At 39.1% G+C, this 14,484-nt stretch overlaps 1 protein-coding gene across 1 annotated transcript in view; it reads right to left on the bottom strand.

Annotated features, from left to right (window-relative positions):
* BTBD1 (BTB domain containing 1) overlaps positions 1-14,484 on the bottom strand; it is a 41,496-nt gene that overhangs the window by 4,317 nt on the left and 22,695 nt on the right. Inside the window, exons 4-6 of the mRNA XM_045813015.2 lie at positions 12,845-13,042; positions 6,747-6,939; positions 729-816 (exon numbers count right to left, since the gene is read on the bottom strand). Coding sequence (XP_045668971.1) covers positions 729-816; positions 6,747-6,939; positions 12,845-13,042 — 479 coding nt within the window. The remainder of the gene's footprint in view (positions 1-728; positions 817-6,746; positions 6,940-12,844; positions 13,043-14,484) is intronic.

Below are 14,484 nucleotides of genomic sequence, written 5' to 3'. Positions count from 1 at the left end.
ATGATGTATTTTGAACACAAAGTACACCAAGGTTTTTACTATTAAAACTAATATATTAATAACATTTTAGAGAACGCAGTTATTTCCTACTGATAAAAGTTTTCAAACACTGTTTACTTCCTTTTCTCATTTCTATTTTTTGTGTTTTAACTTATGCAAAATATCAAAGTACAGTATTACATGTGCATAGTTTGTAAATACAAGTCCAGTGCAGGTGTGTTTCAAAAATAATTCTAACTGGGGTGTGTAATCACAACAGTGGGAGAACACTGGGTTACTGGAAGGGAATGAGAGAGGTATTTAACTTTCTTCCGGATTAAGAACTGAGATGGAGCAGATCTAAAGAATGAGGCAGGGTCTAGTCAGACAATCAGAAATCAGAAGGTGTTCTTAGTAGTTTTGAGAAATTACACAGTTTCAAGCCCTAGAGTTCAAAGGGCCATGAAAAAAGCCGATGGGTGTCTTAAGACAGCCAACACACAGCAGGAACGACTGACAGTGTTTCCTGGAGAAAGGAGGGCTCCTCCCGTGTTAACGCTTCTGTGAAGGAGCCCGGGACCCCAATTCTTGGAAACCATTCCTTTGATCGGTTGTAAAACAGAACTCTCTAGGTGCTCTCGTGCCTTTGATAATTATATTGATATATTTGATTTTATCAAAATGAGATCTTATTGTAAAATTACATTTGTTATATTTCAAGACGATAGATTGTGAGGAAGAAAGTGTACCTGTATATTCACTTGATAATCCGTGGGACCATGAATAGATCCATATAAACCAAATCCGACTATAGAGATTCTTCTATTAACTGTGAACCTGAGAATGAAGTCAAATATAAAACAACACATGAATTCAATAAGTATTCATACTCTGAAGGCTTATAAAACTTTTAAGTGTTACCTGGAATATCTAATTTTGCTCATAAAAAGGAAAACTGTCATCAATTTGATATCCTTGGAGGTGTTATCTGTTTACCAAAAAACTCTTTCTAGAGTAAATTTTAACTTAATGCAAACTTAAGTAGAATTTGTTTTCTGTACTGCACATTTCTGAGAGTCAAAGGAAATTATTTAACCTAAATACCCACTTCTGTTGTAGTGATCACTGAAATGATATATTAGTCCAAATACGTTTGCCCATCTCCTTCATGAACACATATGTGTCAGCCACTAGGCCTGAAATCCAGCAGCCCAAACTAGAACAATTTCTCAGCTCGATGAATACTTACTCAGGGCCTGTCAGACTTAGGTACTGGGCCTGGCACCAGGGAAATAATGGTCAACAAGCCAGTCAACCCACGCTGCACCTGTAGCCTAATGGAGGACGCCGGGAACAGGCAAGCAAGCAAAGGAATCAACAGTAACTCCAGGTTGTCATCAGAGCTTGGAGGAAGCAGCTGCCGTAAGAGAACACGGTGGTGCAGCGTGGGGCCAGGACCTGATCTACGCAGGTCGATCAGAATGAGATCTCCTACTACAACAATCAGCAAGTCCAGTTTGGTCACAACAGTTAAGAAACACACCCACCTTACTCCATTTTATGAATGTATAAAAGCTGACAAAAAGTACAAAGAGCACTGAAAGACTGTATGATCAGCGATCATCACGACATAAAGCAGGGACCCTCAGCCTCTTTGGCAGCAACGTCAGTGCTCACGACTCTTACTACTGTACCAGCACACTGAGCCCTTCCTGGGCCGGGTGCTGGGCTTCGAGACTTTACACCAATTATTTCCTTTAATCATCGTAACAGCTCCATAAACTCAGTAACACAGTATTGTTTTTATTCTCCTCCGTGTTTATAGTTGAAGAAACTAAGGTTTAGAGAAATTCACTTGCCTGGGTCACAAAGTGTGGCATAGCAGGGACATGACCGCAGGCCTGCCCGGGTCCAAACGCCCATGCTTATCCCCACTATGCGAACACTCTCAGTCCAGTGCGAGGACCGCCTTAAGAGTTTTAAATATATCGTTTTTAATATAGGTCTTTTCTTATTTTAAAAAAGTAATATATTCGCTGTAAAAAAACCAAAACGCTAGAAAATGCAGCTAAACAAACAAGGACAATTTTAAAGCATCTCTAAATCTATTATCCAGAGATACCCTCCATCTATCCTTTGGTGCATTCTCTTTTCAGACTTTTAGTTCTATTTTTTAACAATGGGAAAATAAGACACACAAAATAAGACTTATTTTCTATGAACACTTACCTTAAAAATCATCTAGATAGATATAATTATATATATATATATATATACACTTCTCTCATTTAAAAAGGTAAACAATTACTACTGGTCCACTATATTTAACTAGTTCCTCATTGCTGGATAATCTAGGTTACTTGCAGTTTTGCTCTTCTATGACAGTGCCATGATGAGTAATCTTGTAGGGCCTTAATTATGTCCTTAGAATAAATTCCTAGAAGTAGAACTGCTGAGGAAAATAACAGGCATGTTCTTAAGGCTTTAGATAAACATTATCCAATTGCTTCCAGGGAAAACTAGCACACTTTCCACCCCACAGGGAACAAAGATTGATTCTATCTCACACTGAGCAATCCTGAGTATTTTTATGTCTTTGTGCCGCTGAGAAGCTGATGACTGACAAATCCTATTTATATTTCTTTGATTACTAATGAGTTAAAACACTTGTTCATATGCTTACCATCTACTGGATTTTCTCTTTAATGAAATACTCATGTTCTTTTCCCATTTTTCTCTGCTGATGAAATGTCTTTTTCATGTGGATTTGAAAGGCCATGTTATATAGCCGTGCTTTGTCAGTAAATATCCATTACGGAAAGTATCCTGTTTGTCATTTATTGATTAACTTTATGGTGGCTTTGGAAGTAAAAATGTTGAATTATCTGTAGTCAAATTATGATCTCTGCCAACTTTAATGAGGCTGATCTCACCCCATCATAACATTTACCTCCACTAGCACTCTCAAGATTTCATTTTTTTAATGTTGAAATTTAACTTTATACAAATAGTGGTAGATGGGATCAGAAAGGATCTAACTTTATTTTCCCAGTGGTTAATCCTTTTTCACCTTCTAAATTTCCTCCCTTACATTCTAAATGCTCGCCTATGTTAGGTTGATTTTGGAACTCTATAGTGTGTCCCATGCAACACTTAAAGTTTATAATACTTATCACATTCGATCCATACTGCTCCTTTAAAAAGAGAAACATTTGGGCTTCCAGAGTAACTTTAGAATAATTTTGCCAAGCCACTCCTCTGCACCGAACACATGTGACTTCTGAAAGGAACTGTGTAACATACGGGGTTAGTCTGGAAAGACACTGACTCCAGTCGAAGTTCTCCAGTTCTTCATAAAGGTGCTAGTCGGTGTGCTTCTCATTGGATTTATTCCTGCTCCTTTATGTTGTCACTATGGTACATGGAGTATTTTTTATTTAATATTTTGACTGAAAAACCAAACATTTTTAAATTTTAGCCTTTTATTGTGGCAAAATATACAACAAAATGAACCATCTTAGCCATTTTCAAGTGTGTAGTTCAGTGGCACTGAGGACATCAACCCCTGCCACCGTCCATCTCTGTCACTGAATTCTGACGACACAGGAACATCAGTGGTTTTTACATATACATTTCACAAGTGGCCACTATTCTCTTCCATTGGTTCTAACAGATTTTTACTGATCCTGAGGTTATTCAGATGGATCCGTTGTTCTCAAAAGGAGTTCTTTCCTCAAGAAGGCCAAGCTCTGTTTTCACAAAGGTTTAGGGGCACTGCTGGCAGGGAGCCAGGGGCACCAGGTTAACTGCAATGATTAGGACAGTCTCCCCACAAAGAATCCCAATCAACTTTCAAGTGTCCCATCAGAATTCATGTAGGTGAAAAACTCATTTATAACTACAAGAGTTCAACCTAATTCTACTTTATTTACAAACCAAAGATTTTGTTGTTGTTGTTGTTATAATGCAAAATTATTCTGCAGAGAGGATGTGTCTTATGTCTGTACACAGGAAGGAATTAGAGGATTATATCCAACCCTCTGTTCTCCTTGCAGAGCAGGGTCCCCAAGTCCCCAGCATCACATACGTTTCAGCATAAACCAAAGCTTTTGACAACTTTAATATTCACTGACCTTTACAAGAGGTGATTATCATATAGCGGAAATATTATATAGTCAATTCTTATTTGTAGTAACCATATTCTATAAAGTTGCCACAAATACTAAACCATTGCTCCTGGGGGGAACATGTGTATACACACACACACACACACACACATACACATACACACACAGAAACATACACAGACACACTTCACATGGGTTATAATCCTAAAAACAGCTCATCCTAGTAGATTCCAATTTCTTTATTTTACAGAAGAGAAAACAAAGGTTCAGAAGTGTTAAGTGACTTGCCTGAGGCCACCCAGCAGCAGGTGCAGAGTCAGGATTCGTACTGCCCACATGGCCCCAGAGCCTGTCCTGCACTACACCGTACTGCCCTCTACTGTCTCCATTCCCAGGAGAGCAGAGATAAGAAGGCAGAGGGCATCTCCTTGTGTGACCCTCAAATAGGAACATACTTCCTGGGCAAGGAAAATCTTTCCTGTGATTTAAGAAAGCACTGCAAGCATTGATTTTGGGAGTACAAATAAATTTTAGTGAGTAAGAGGGTCGCCAATCTAGAAACTAAATAAACAGGACTAACTGTACTTTGTTTTATTTGAAACCTTTAAAAAAATGACATTATTGGCAGCAACACTGCTCCTGGTTTTTGACATGTGGTATGCTACACCTGTCCCTGCAAGCGTAGCTGTCTTGGCACGCTGGTGTGCACACGGACTGACCGCTTCCTTCTGTCTTCTAGTGTGGTCCTGCTCCAGTGCCTACACATTATTTTATTTGATCTCAGTTATATTTATTGCTCCACTGCAACTAGGTCGTTATGGTAATTAAAAACAACGTGTGCAGTATACAGTCTATGAAATTCATCAGGTTAGTAAAGAGGGAATATAAAACATTTTATTATAAAATTATAAAGAGGGAATATAAAACATTTTATTATAAAAAAGGGAGAAATGGTACTATTGTAGATAATGTCATCTGCAAATAATGAAAAAGATTTCTTCCTTCTCAGTATTCAATCTCCTAATCCTTTATGACAATCATAAATAAATCACATCACCCAGAATTGTAAGAATACTGCCGAAACACAGCAAGACCGGCCAGCGTCACTACCTTGAGGTTTTGATAGTCTATCACATGAAAGAATTTTTCTAGTCTATTAACAGACTAGAATGAAGGTGAAATTTTATAAAGTCTTTGACACCTATTGAAACAATCAAATTCCTTTTCTTCCTTGGTCTGCTACTGTGGTGAATGGATATTTAATATATTTCCTAATATTGAGCCATTTTTTCAATCTTCAAATAAACCCTGTTTGCTCGTACAGTAATGTTTTCTCAGGTATTGCCAGATTCAAGACACTGACGTCTTACGTAGAAGTTCTTCTGTATCTATGAGACTGATCTAGAAATGTTTTCGTCTCATCAGATTCCTGCATTAAGTGTTACGCTTCTTTCAATAATTAACCAAGAAGTATTTTCTTCTTTTAATGCTCAAGGAAATGACCTGTTCCTTGAAGGTTTGATAAAACTCACCTGTAAAAACCACCTTGTGAAGGGACAGTTCTTTGATAACTTTTAATTCCTTCCATTGGTAATTGGGTCTATTCAGGCTTTCTTCTTCAGTCAATTTTGATAATTTATATTTGCCTATAAAATGATCCATTCCATCAAGATGTTCAATTTATTAGCACAGAGTAAACTCAGAATTAAAATAAAAATTGCCTTAGTATATGATTATATCCCCATTATTACTTCTAAATGTACGCTTTCTTCCTTTACTGGTTTTGAGGTTTATTTATTTTGCTGATTTTTTTAAGGAACCGGCTTACGGATTTAATTCTACTGTTTTAAATTCATTCATTCCTACATTTATCTATTTCCCTTCTCTTTTCTATTTTCTTTTGCTATTCATTTTCTAAATACTTGAGTTGAATGCTTAAATCATTTATTTCTACTCTAATTTATTTATTAAAAGTAGACATTATTACTGTCCTTTTGTGTGACACTTGGCCTCATCTCATAGGTTTTCATATATAACGTTCTCATTGTGAATGATTATTAAGTAGTCCACAAATGCATTTATTTCCCCCTCAGAATTTTATTTTTTAACAAACTTATTATTAATCCCTAGTTTGATACTGAAGTGCTATTAAGTAAGTAAAGATCCAAAAGGTCTTTTTTATGAAAACTGGTACTTATTCTATTTTGATATTTAACCTAAAGAAAACACAATAAAGATAAATTCCTCAACAGGATTTTATCCATGTGTCTTTCAAGATTCTTGATTTTTTTCCCATTCAAGCGTTTGTAACTGGATACGGAGCTATCTCCCATGCGAAGAGAAAGCTCCTGTTAAACGCTGTTAGAGCAGTGTCTGATAATTATGGTAGAGAGCCCGCTGGCCAGCGATGGCAGTCCAAACAGAACCCAGGCCGCAGAAACCCTCCCCAAGCCTTTCTACCTTCACTTGTTTCCTGAGAGGTCCTCTCACTCACGGTCCAGCGAGGAGGTGCTGCACCTCCCCGACTCTTGACTGTTGTCGTTAACTCAGAAATGTATTAAACAAAGTTGAAAATAAAACACGGTCAATGATCTCCTGCAACACGAGGAGAAGAGGCCACGCTTGCGGTGAGGCAGCTACCTGATGCGGTCGCTGGTGCCGCTGTAGCCCCAGCGGCTCTCCACCTGCTGGAACCTGTTGATGCAGCACTCCTTCCCCCGCAGGCAGCAACGGGGCCGGTCGATGTATTCCACTCGGGGTTTAGGATTGACAGTAAAATGAAGAAAGAGATTGACCACTTCACGGTCGGACAAAATTCCAGACTGAGCGGGACCTGCAGAAATAAAAATATAACCTCAGGAAAAGCATCTGGATTTCAATTCCTAACTCTGCAATACTCCACATAATAATGTGAATTCAGAGGCGCCTGGGTGGCACAGTCGTTAAGCGTCTTGCCTTCGGCTCCGGGCGTGATCCCAGCGTTCTGGGATCGAGCCCCACATCAGGCTTCTCCACTAGGAGCCCGCTTCTTCCTCTCCCACTCCCCCTGCTTGTGTTCCCTCTCTTGCTGGCTCGCTCTCTCTGTCAAATAAATAAATAAAATCTTTAAAAAAAAATAATGTGAATTCAAATCCAGAAGATGTAAAATAACAGTGAGGTAGAAAAATTTTAGTATGTATTTAATTTTAAAGATTTCTAATCCGTTTGAGGTTAATCTAATAGAACATAAGTGTTAGCAGCGCTCTCTCAAATAATCTTTAAAACAACAATGAACAAACAAAATCTTCCACAAAGAAAACTCTGGATCCGGATAACCTCACTGGTGAACTTTCCTAAACATTTAAGGAAAAAACACCACCAATCCTACACCAACTCTTAAACAGTTAAAAAAGAAACATTCATTAACTTCTATATGTGACCAGCATAAACGTGCTAATTAAAATCTCCCAATTTCATTCCAAGAAAGGAAAATTACAGACTAATTTCTCTCATGAAGTAGTCATAAAAATATTTTTAAAAGTTTAGCAAACTGGATTTGGTAACATAGGATAAAGAATGACAACTAAGTCTGGCTTATATAAGGAATCCAATTAGGTTTAATTTGGAAAGTCAGTGTAGTTCACCATATTAAGAAAATACAGCAAAGAGCATCTCTCTACTTGCTAGATGGGATGCTACCCAATTCATGCATTGCTTAATAAAGTCAATTACATATTTGAAAAAATATAAAGAAAATAAAGGGGAAAACTACTGTACCACTATCTGAAAAGAAGAGAAGCAGTTGATAAAGTTAATGACAAAACTCTCATCAGACTGGGGCACCTGGGTGGCTCAGTCGTTAAGCATCTGCCTTCAGCTCAGGTCATGATCCCAGGGTCCTGGGATCGAGCCCCGAGTCAGGCTCCCTGCTCAGTGGGAAGCCTGCTTCTCCCTCTCCCATTTCCCGTGCTTATGCTCCCTCTCTCGCTGTGTCTCTCTCTGTCAAATAAATAAATAAAATCTTAAAAAACAAAACAGTAGTAATATTATAAAAACATTACAAATATTAGTGACTAGTAGTAGTATAAAAATGTCAGTTATCACCACACCAATCTACAGATTCAATGCAATTCCAATCAAAATCCCATGATTTTGGGGGGGAGGAAATTGACAAGCTGAGTAAAAAAATTCATACAAAAATGCAAAAAGACCAAAATAGCCAATATAATCTTGAAGAAGAACAAAGCTGGAGAATTTTCACTACCAGATTTCAAGATCTGGTGTAAAACTATGCAGAACTGGTGCAAGAATAAATAAATATAACAGTGGAACAGAACACACACTCCAGAAACAGGTTACTTCAAACAAAATCACCTGATTTACAACAAAGTTGGCCCTGAAATGTATGGGACAAGGATAGTTTTTTAATATGCTGCTACATGGGGAAAAAAATGAAGCTTAACTTCTACCTCATACCATATACATGTGTGAGAAAACAATACAAAAAAACAAAAATCCAAATGGTTTATAGATCTAAATGTTAAATGTAAAACATTAAAACTCCTTGAAGAGAACTTAAGAGAATATCTTAATAATCTTGAGGCTGGCAAATTTCTTAAAGTAGACACAGAAAGCCTTCACCTGACTGAAGAAAAAGGTTGATAAATTAACTTCATTACAATTAAAATTTTCTATTTATCAAAAGCCAAGGTATAGAAGCAACCCAAGTGTCCATCCATAGACAAATGGATAAAGAAGATGTGGTGTATATTACAATGGAATATTACTCAGCCGTAAAAAAAAAAAAGTATGAGATCTTGCCATTTGCAACAACACGGATGGACCCAGATGGTATTGTACTAAGTGAAATAAGTCAAAGACAAATACCATATGATTTCACTTATGTGTGGACTCTAAAAAACTAATGAACAAACAAACATAAAAGTAAAGAGGCTCTTTTTTTTTTCCCCAAAGATTTTATTTATTTATTTGAGAGAGAAAGAGAGTGAGCAAGACAGAGAGCACAAGCCATGGGGAGAGGCAGAGGGAGAAGCAGACTCCCCACTGAGTAGGGAACTCAACTTGGGGCTCGATCTCAGGACGCTGGGATCCTGACCTGAGCCAAAGGCAAATCCTTAACTGACCGAGCCACCCAGGCACCCCTAAAAAGGCTCTTAAATACAGAAAACAAACTGGTTGTTGCCAGAAGGGAGGTGGTTGGGGGGATTAGCAAAATAGGTGTAGATTAAGATGTACAAACGTCCAGTTATAAAATAAGTAAGTCAGGGCGATGAGAAGAAGAGCATAGAGAATATAGCCAGTATCGTAACACTGCATGCTGACACATGGTGACTCTACTTATCGTGATGAGCACGGAGTAAATGTACAGAATTGCTGAATCACTATGCTGTATGCCTGAACCTAATACAGCACCGTATGTCTACTACACTTCAAATAATAAATTTTTTTAAAAGACAGCATTAATAAAAAGGCAATCCACATTAGCAATACATATACCTGACAGAAGACTTGTATTCAGAACATATAAAACTCTTAAAAATCAACAAAGAAACCAAGGACCTGAATAAGCATATCCGGTTATTGGCACATTCAACATCATTAACTGTCAGAGGCACAAAATTAAAACCATAATAAAGTATGTTCTCAACCCACCAAATGACTAAACTACAAAAACGGACAAGAACCAAGTTCTGGAGAGGATGTGGGGCAACTAGAATGTGCTTGTAACTCTCTTCACTTGGCAGTTGAGCATGAACGTTACAATCACTCTGGGCAACTCTCTGGCCGGATCTACTGATGGTGAACATACCCACACTCCATGACATAACAATTCCACTTGTATAATACTCAACAGAAATGTCTACATGTGTCCCCTCAGTGACATGTACAAGAAGGTTCTTAATGGCCCCCAAAAAGAAACAACCCAGATGTTCAACAATAGTAAAATGCATAATAAATCATGGCACATTCCTACGACAGATTATATAGCAATGAAAAAGAATGAGCTACTGCCACACACAACCACAGGGATGAATCTACATAGTAAGAGAGAAAGCCATACACCAAAGAACACATATGTAAGCATCATTTCCTTTATATTAAGTTCAAAAACAGAAGACATGAACAGACATTTCTTTAAAGACAACATATAGATGCCCAACAGACACATGAAAAGATGCTCAACATCACTCTTCATCGGGGAAATGCACATCAAACCTACAATGAGATCCCACCTCATACCTGTCAGAATGGCTAAAATCAACAACACAAGAAAAAACAGGTGTTTGTGAGTATGTGGAGAAATTGTTGGTGGGAATGCAAACTGGTGCAGCCATTGTGGAAAACAGTATGGAGGTTCCTCGAAAAGGTAAAAATAGAACTACCCTATGATCCAGCAAATCACGCCACTGAGTATTTATCCAAAGAATACTAAAACACGAATTCAAAGGGACAGATGCACCCCTCTGTGTATAGGGGCATTATCTACAATAGCCAAGACGTGGAAGCAGCCCAACTGTTCATAAATTGATAAATGGATAAAGACAATGTGGGGTGTGTGTGTGTGTATCTATATCTACAATGGAATATTACTTAGCCATGAAAAAGAATGAAATCTTACCTTTTGCAGTGACCTCACTGGAGCTAGAGGAATGATGCTAAGAGAAGTTACTCAGAGAAAGACAAGTACCATATGACTTCACTCATATGTGGAATTTAAGAAACAAAACAAATGATCATAGGGGGTAAAAAAAAAGAGAGAAGCAAACCAAGAAACAGACTCTTAACTATAGAGAATGGATGGTCACCAGAGGGGAGGTGAGTAGGGGTGTGGGTGAAATAGGTGATGGGGATTAAGGAGTGCATGTGTAGTGATAAGCACCAGGTGATTCAAATAAAAACTTTTAAAAAAAGTTCAAAAACAGACACAACTGATTTATAGAGGCCAGAAAGTAGTCACCTTTGGGAGGGAGATCAGGGACTTGGAGGAGCATGATGAAGGCTTCTGGGATACTGGTCATATACCATAAACTGATACCAAGTATGATTCTATAGGTGTGTTCACTTTATTATATGGCTGTTACACCTCAATAAAAAAGTTTGCAGAGGGGCGCCTGGGTGGCTCAGTCGTTAAGCGTCTGCCTTCGGCTCAGGGCATGATCCCGGCGTTCTGGGATCGAGCCCCACATCAGGCTTCTTCGCTGGGAGCCTGCTTCTTCCTCTCCCACTCCCCCTGCTTGTGTTCCCCCTCTCTGACTGTCTCTCTCTCTGTCAAATAAATAAATAAAATCTTTAAAAAAAAAAAAAGTTTGCAGAAAGAAAAAACACTGATTCCACCAAAAACATATTGGGAGAAAATTATTTATGATAAATCTAATAAGAAAAATTTGAATATCCAACAGAAAAAACAAAAGTCATAAATATTAAGAAAAAATACAAATAGGCAGTAAATATAAATATAATTTTAAACAATAATGAGATTTCCTTTTTCCTCCAGATCAACCTGGCCATGACTTAAAAGCAGATAATACTCAGTGTCAATATGGATAAGGAGAATGGGTCATAGAAAAAAGATTCAAAACCAGGTATGTCTAATTTCATTTTTATTTTATTTATTTATTTTTTTTAAGGTTTTTATGTATTTGAGAGAGAGAGAGAACAAGCAGTGGGAGGGGCAGAGGAAGAGAGAGAGAGAGAAGCAGACTCCCTGCTGAGAAGGAAGCCCTACTCAGGGCTTGATCTCAGGACCCGGAGATCATGACCCTAGCCAAAGGCAGACACTTAACCAACCGAGCCATCTAGGTGCCCCTGGATGTCTCTGATTTTACATCGGAAGCGTCGATCAGGGGCACCTGGGTGGCTATGTTGGTTAAGTGTCTGCCTTCAGCTCAGGTCATGATCCTGGGGTCCTGGGATTGAGTCCTGAGTGGGGGCTCCCTGCTCAGTGGGGAGCCTGCTTCTCCCTGTCCCTCTGCCCTTCCTGCCCCCCACCCCTCCCCCGTTCGTGCTTGCTCGTTTTCTCTCTCTCGTGCTCTTTCTCTAATAAATACATAAAATCTTAAAAAAAAAAAGCATCAATCTTAAGAATCAGAAAGGTCTATCATTATAACCTTGAGCAAGACACTTAACACCTCTCAGGTTCAGTTCTCTAATCTATAAAAATCTGATTTTTATATACATAGTATTTTAAAAATATAACCCTATATTCAGTCATATGTGTGGAATCTAAAAAAACAAAATAAAAGCAAATGAATAAACAAAAAAAGCAGATCAGACCCATAAATACAGAGAACAAACTGGTGGTTGCCAGAGGACAGGGTGGGGAGAGGGGATGGGCAAATGCTTAAAGGGGAGTCACGGGGATGAAAGGCTCAGCACAGGGAATACAGTCAATGACGCTGTAACAGTGCCGCGTGGTGACAGACGGTGGCTACACTGGTGGGGAGCACGTAACCTTATAGAACAGAATCGCCGTGTTGTACACCGGAAACTAATGTAACCTGTGTGCACTACACTAAAAAAAAAAAAAACCAAAAAACCCTAATGCACATATCAAAATAAATCACCTATAATGTTATCCTGAAGAGCTCTCAGGAGAAGTAAATGAAATTACACACACACACTCCCATTCATATATCATGTGACTAGAATTCAGTAAGTACCAGGTTCTCCTCTCGCACAGGGAGGCTGGCTGACTGCCTGTTAATTTCACACAGATATTGGTCAAGTGATAGCCCTACCTGCTGCAAACTCCTCAATGGTCATCAGTGGGAACCGGATCAAGGACAGTGCTTTTCCTAGAACTTTCTGTTTGTTTCCAAAAGTCACAGGCAATTGTTGTCTTTGACATTCCGCTTCTGCCCATCGCACAACAGCTCCAAAAAGTCGACTTTCTCTAATACTAAGTGTGTCTCTTTCTAGAACTGCACAGAGTGTGTCTACAAGTAAAATACAAAAATCAAATTAGGGATATTTTGCTCTTTAACAAAGCAATACCAACAAACACGCTTAAGTTTTCAAATTTCAATAAAAAACAGGTTAGATACTTAAAACTATAGACTCTACACTTAAAAATATTAAAGAATGAGAGGAATTAAACAGCAATGTTTTCTTTAAAAAACTGCTATAGGGTTAACATTCAACTTATGCCTAATCATACACGGAAGCTTAGGTATAGTATCTCCTTGTATATCCACCCCATTTGCCAAGCAAACTCAAATATTCAGAGTAAGATTAACAGTAAGTCAGTCAGAGAAAATGGCTTCACATTAGTAACATACAGAAACTCATAACGTCTACAGATAACCACGGACCCACTCCCCAAGTACCCCTTATTAGGCACTCTTTATGTGTCAGGAACTGTTCTAGATGTTGAGGATACATCACTGAACAAGAAGTTAAAAACCTGCCTTCATGGAGCTTATATTCTAATGGGGGTAAACGTTATGTTAGATGCCAAGTGTAAGACAAAGAGCAGAGTAAGGGGAATCCTACGTCCAGTTTAAAACAGGATAGCTTAGGCGGCTCACCTGAGCTAAGACTTGATTGGGGGCGGGGCGGGGGGGGGGGTCAGCCAAACAGGGGCCTAACCGGAAGGACTGTTCCAGGACTGCCAGTGGGAAGGCCCTCACATCAAAGTGTGCCTGGCAAGTCTGAGGACCACCCAGGAGCCAGTGTGGCTAGACTGCAGTGAGCAAGAGGGAAAAGTGGCAGGCGATGAGGCCAGAAACAGGGGGAAATGGGGGTAATCCTATAGTACCCTGTAGATCACCTGGCTTTTACTTGGATGGGAAGGGGAACAAACCCCTGGAGGATCTGGGGCTGTGACATTTGACGCTGTAAAAGGATCACACTGGCAGCCGTGCTGAGAAGCGCCTCTAGAGGAGTACAGTGGAAATGAGATCAGTGAGCAGGTTCCGGCTCTGATCCAGGTCAGAGGTGATGATGGCCAGGACCAGAAGGAAGAGGCGAAAAACGATGAGCTTCAAGACACATTCTGAAGGATGACTCAATGCAATGTCCTCACAGAGGGAATATAGAGGGCGACCGAGGGGCATCAAGGATGATGCTCAGGTTTATAGTCTAAGCAAAGGACAGATGACAGGGCAACGACTGAGACGGGAAAGCCTATGAAGGAGGTTTTGGGGGATGGTGAAAGGTGAGATCTGAAATTTAATTTGGGACATCTGAAGTTTGAACTCCCTGACGTCCAAGTATAAATGTCATGCCTGGAACTCAGGCCCTCACTTGGAATCCTTCTCCTTTTATCAGAAGCAAAATTTTAAAAAAATCAACTTGGCTCCCCTACAGTAGACCAGAAGCAGAAGTCCAGAGAGGGGGCCTTAGAGGCCAACAGACTAGAATAAAATGATAGGTGGCA

The sequence above is a fragment of the Ursus americanus genome, chromosome 28 (assembly GCF_024610735.1).
Source record: "Ursus americanus isolate L20-20 chromosome 28, mUrsAme1.1.p, whole genome shotgun sequence".
NCBI lineage: Eukaryota > Metazoa > Chordata > Mammalia > Carnivora > Ursidae > Ursus > Ursus americanus.
The sequence above is the reverse complement of the archived record's forward strand: the minus strand, read 5'-3'. Positions and strand labels throughout refer to the sequence as shown.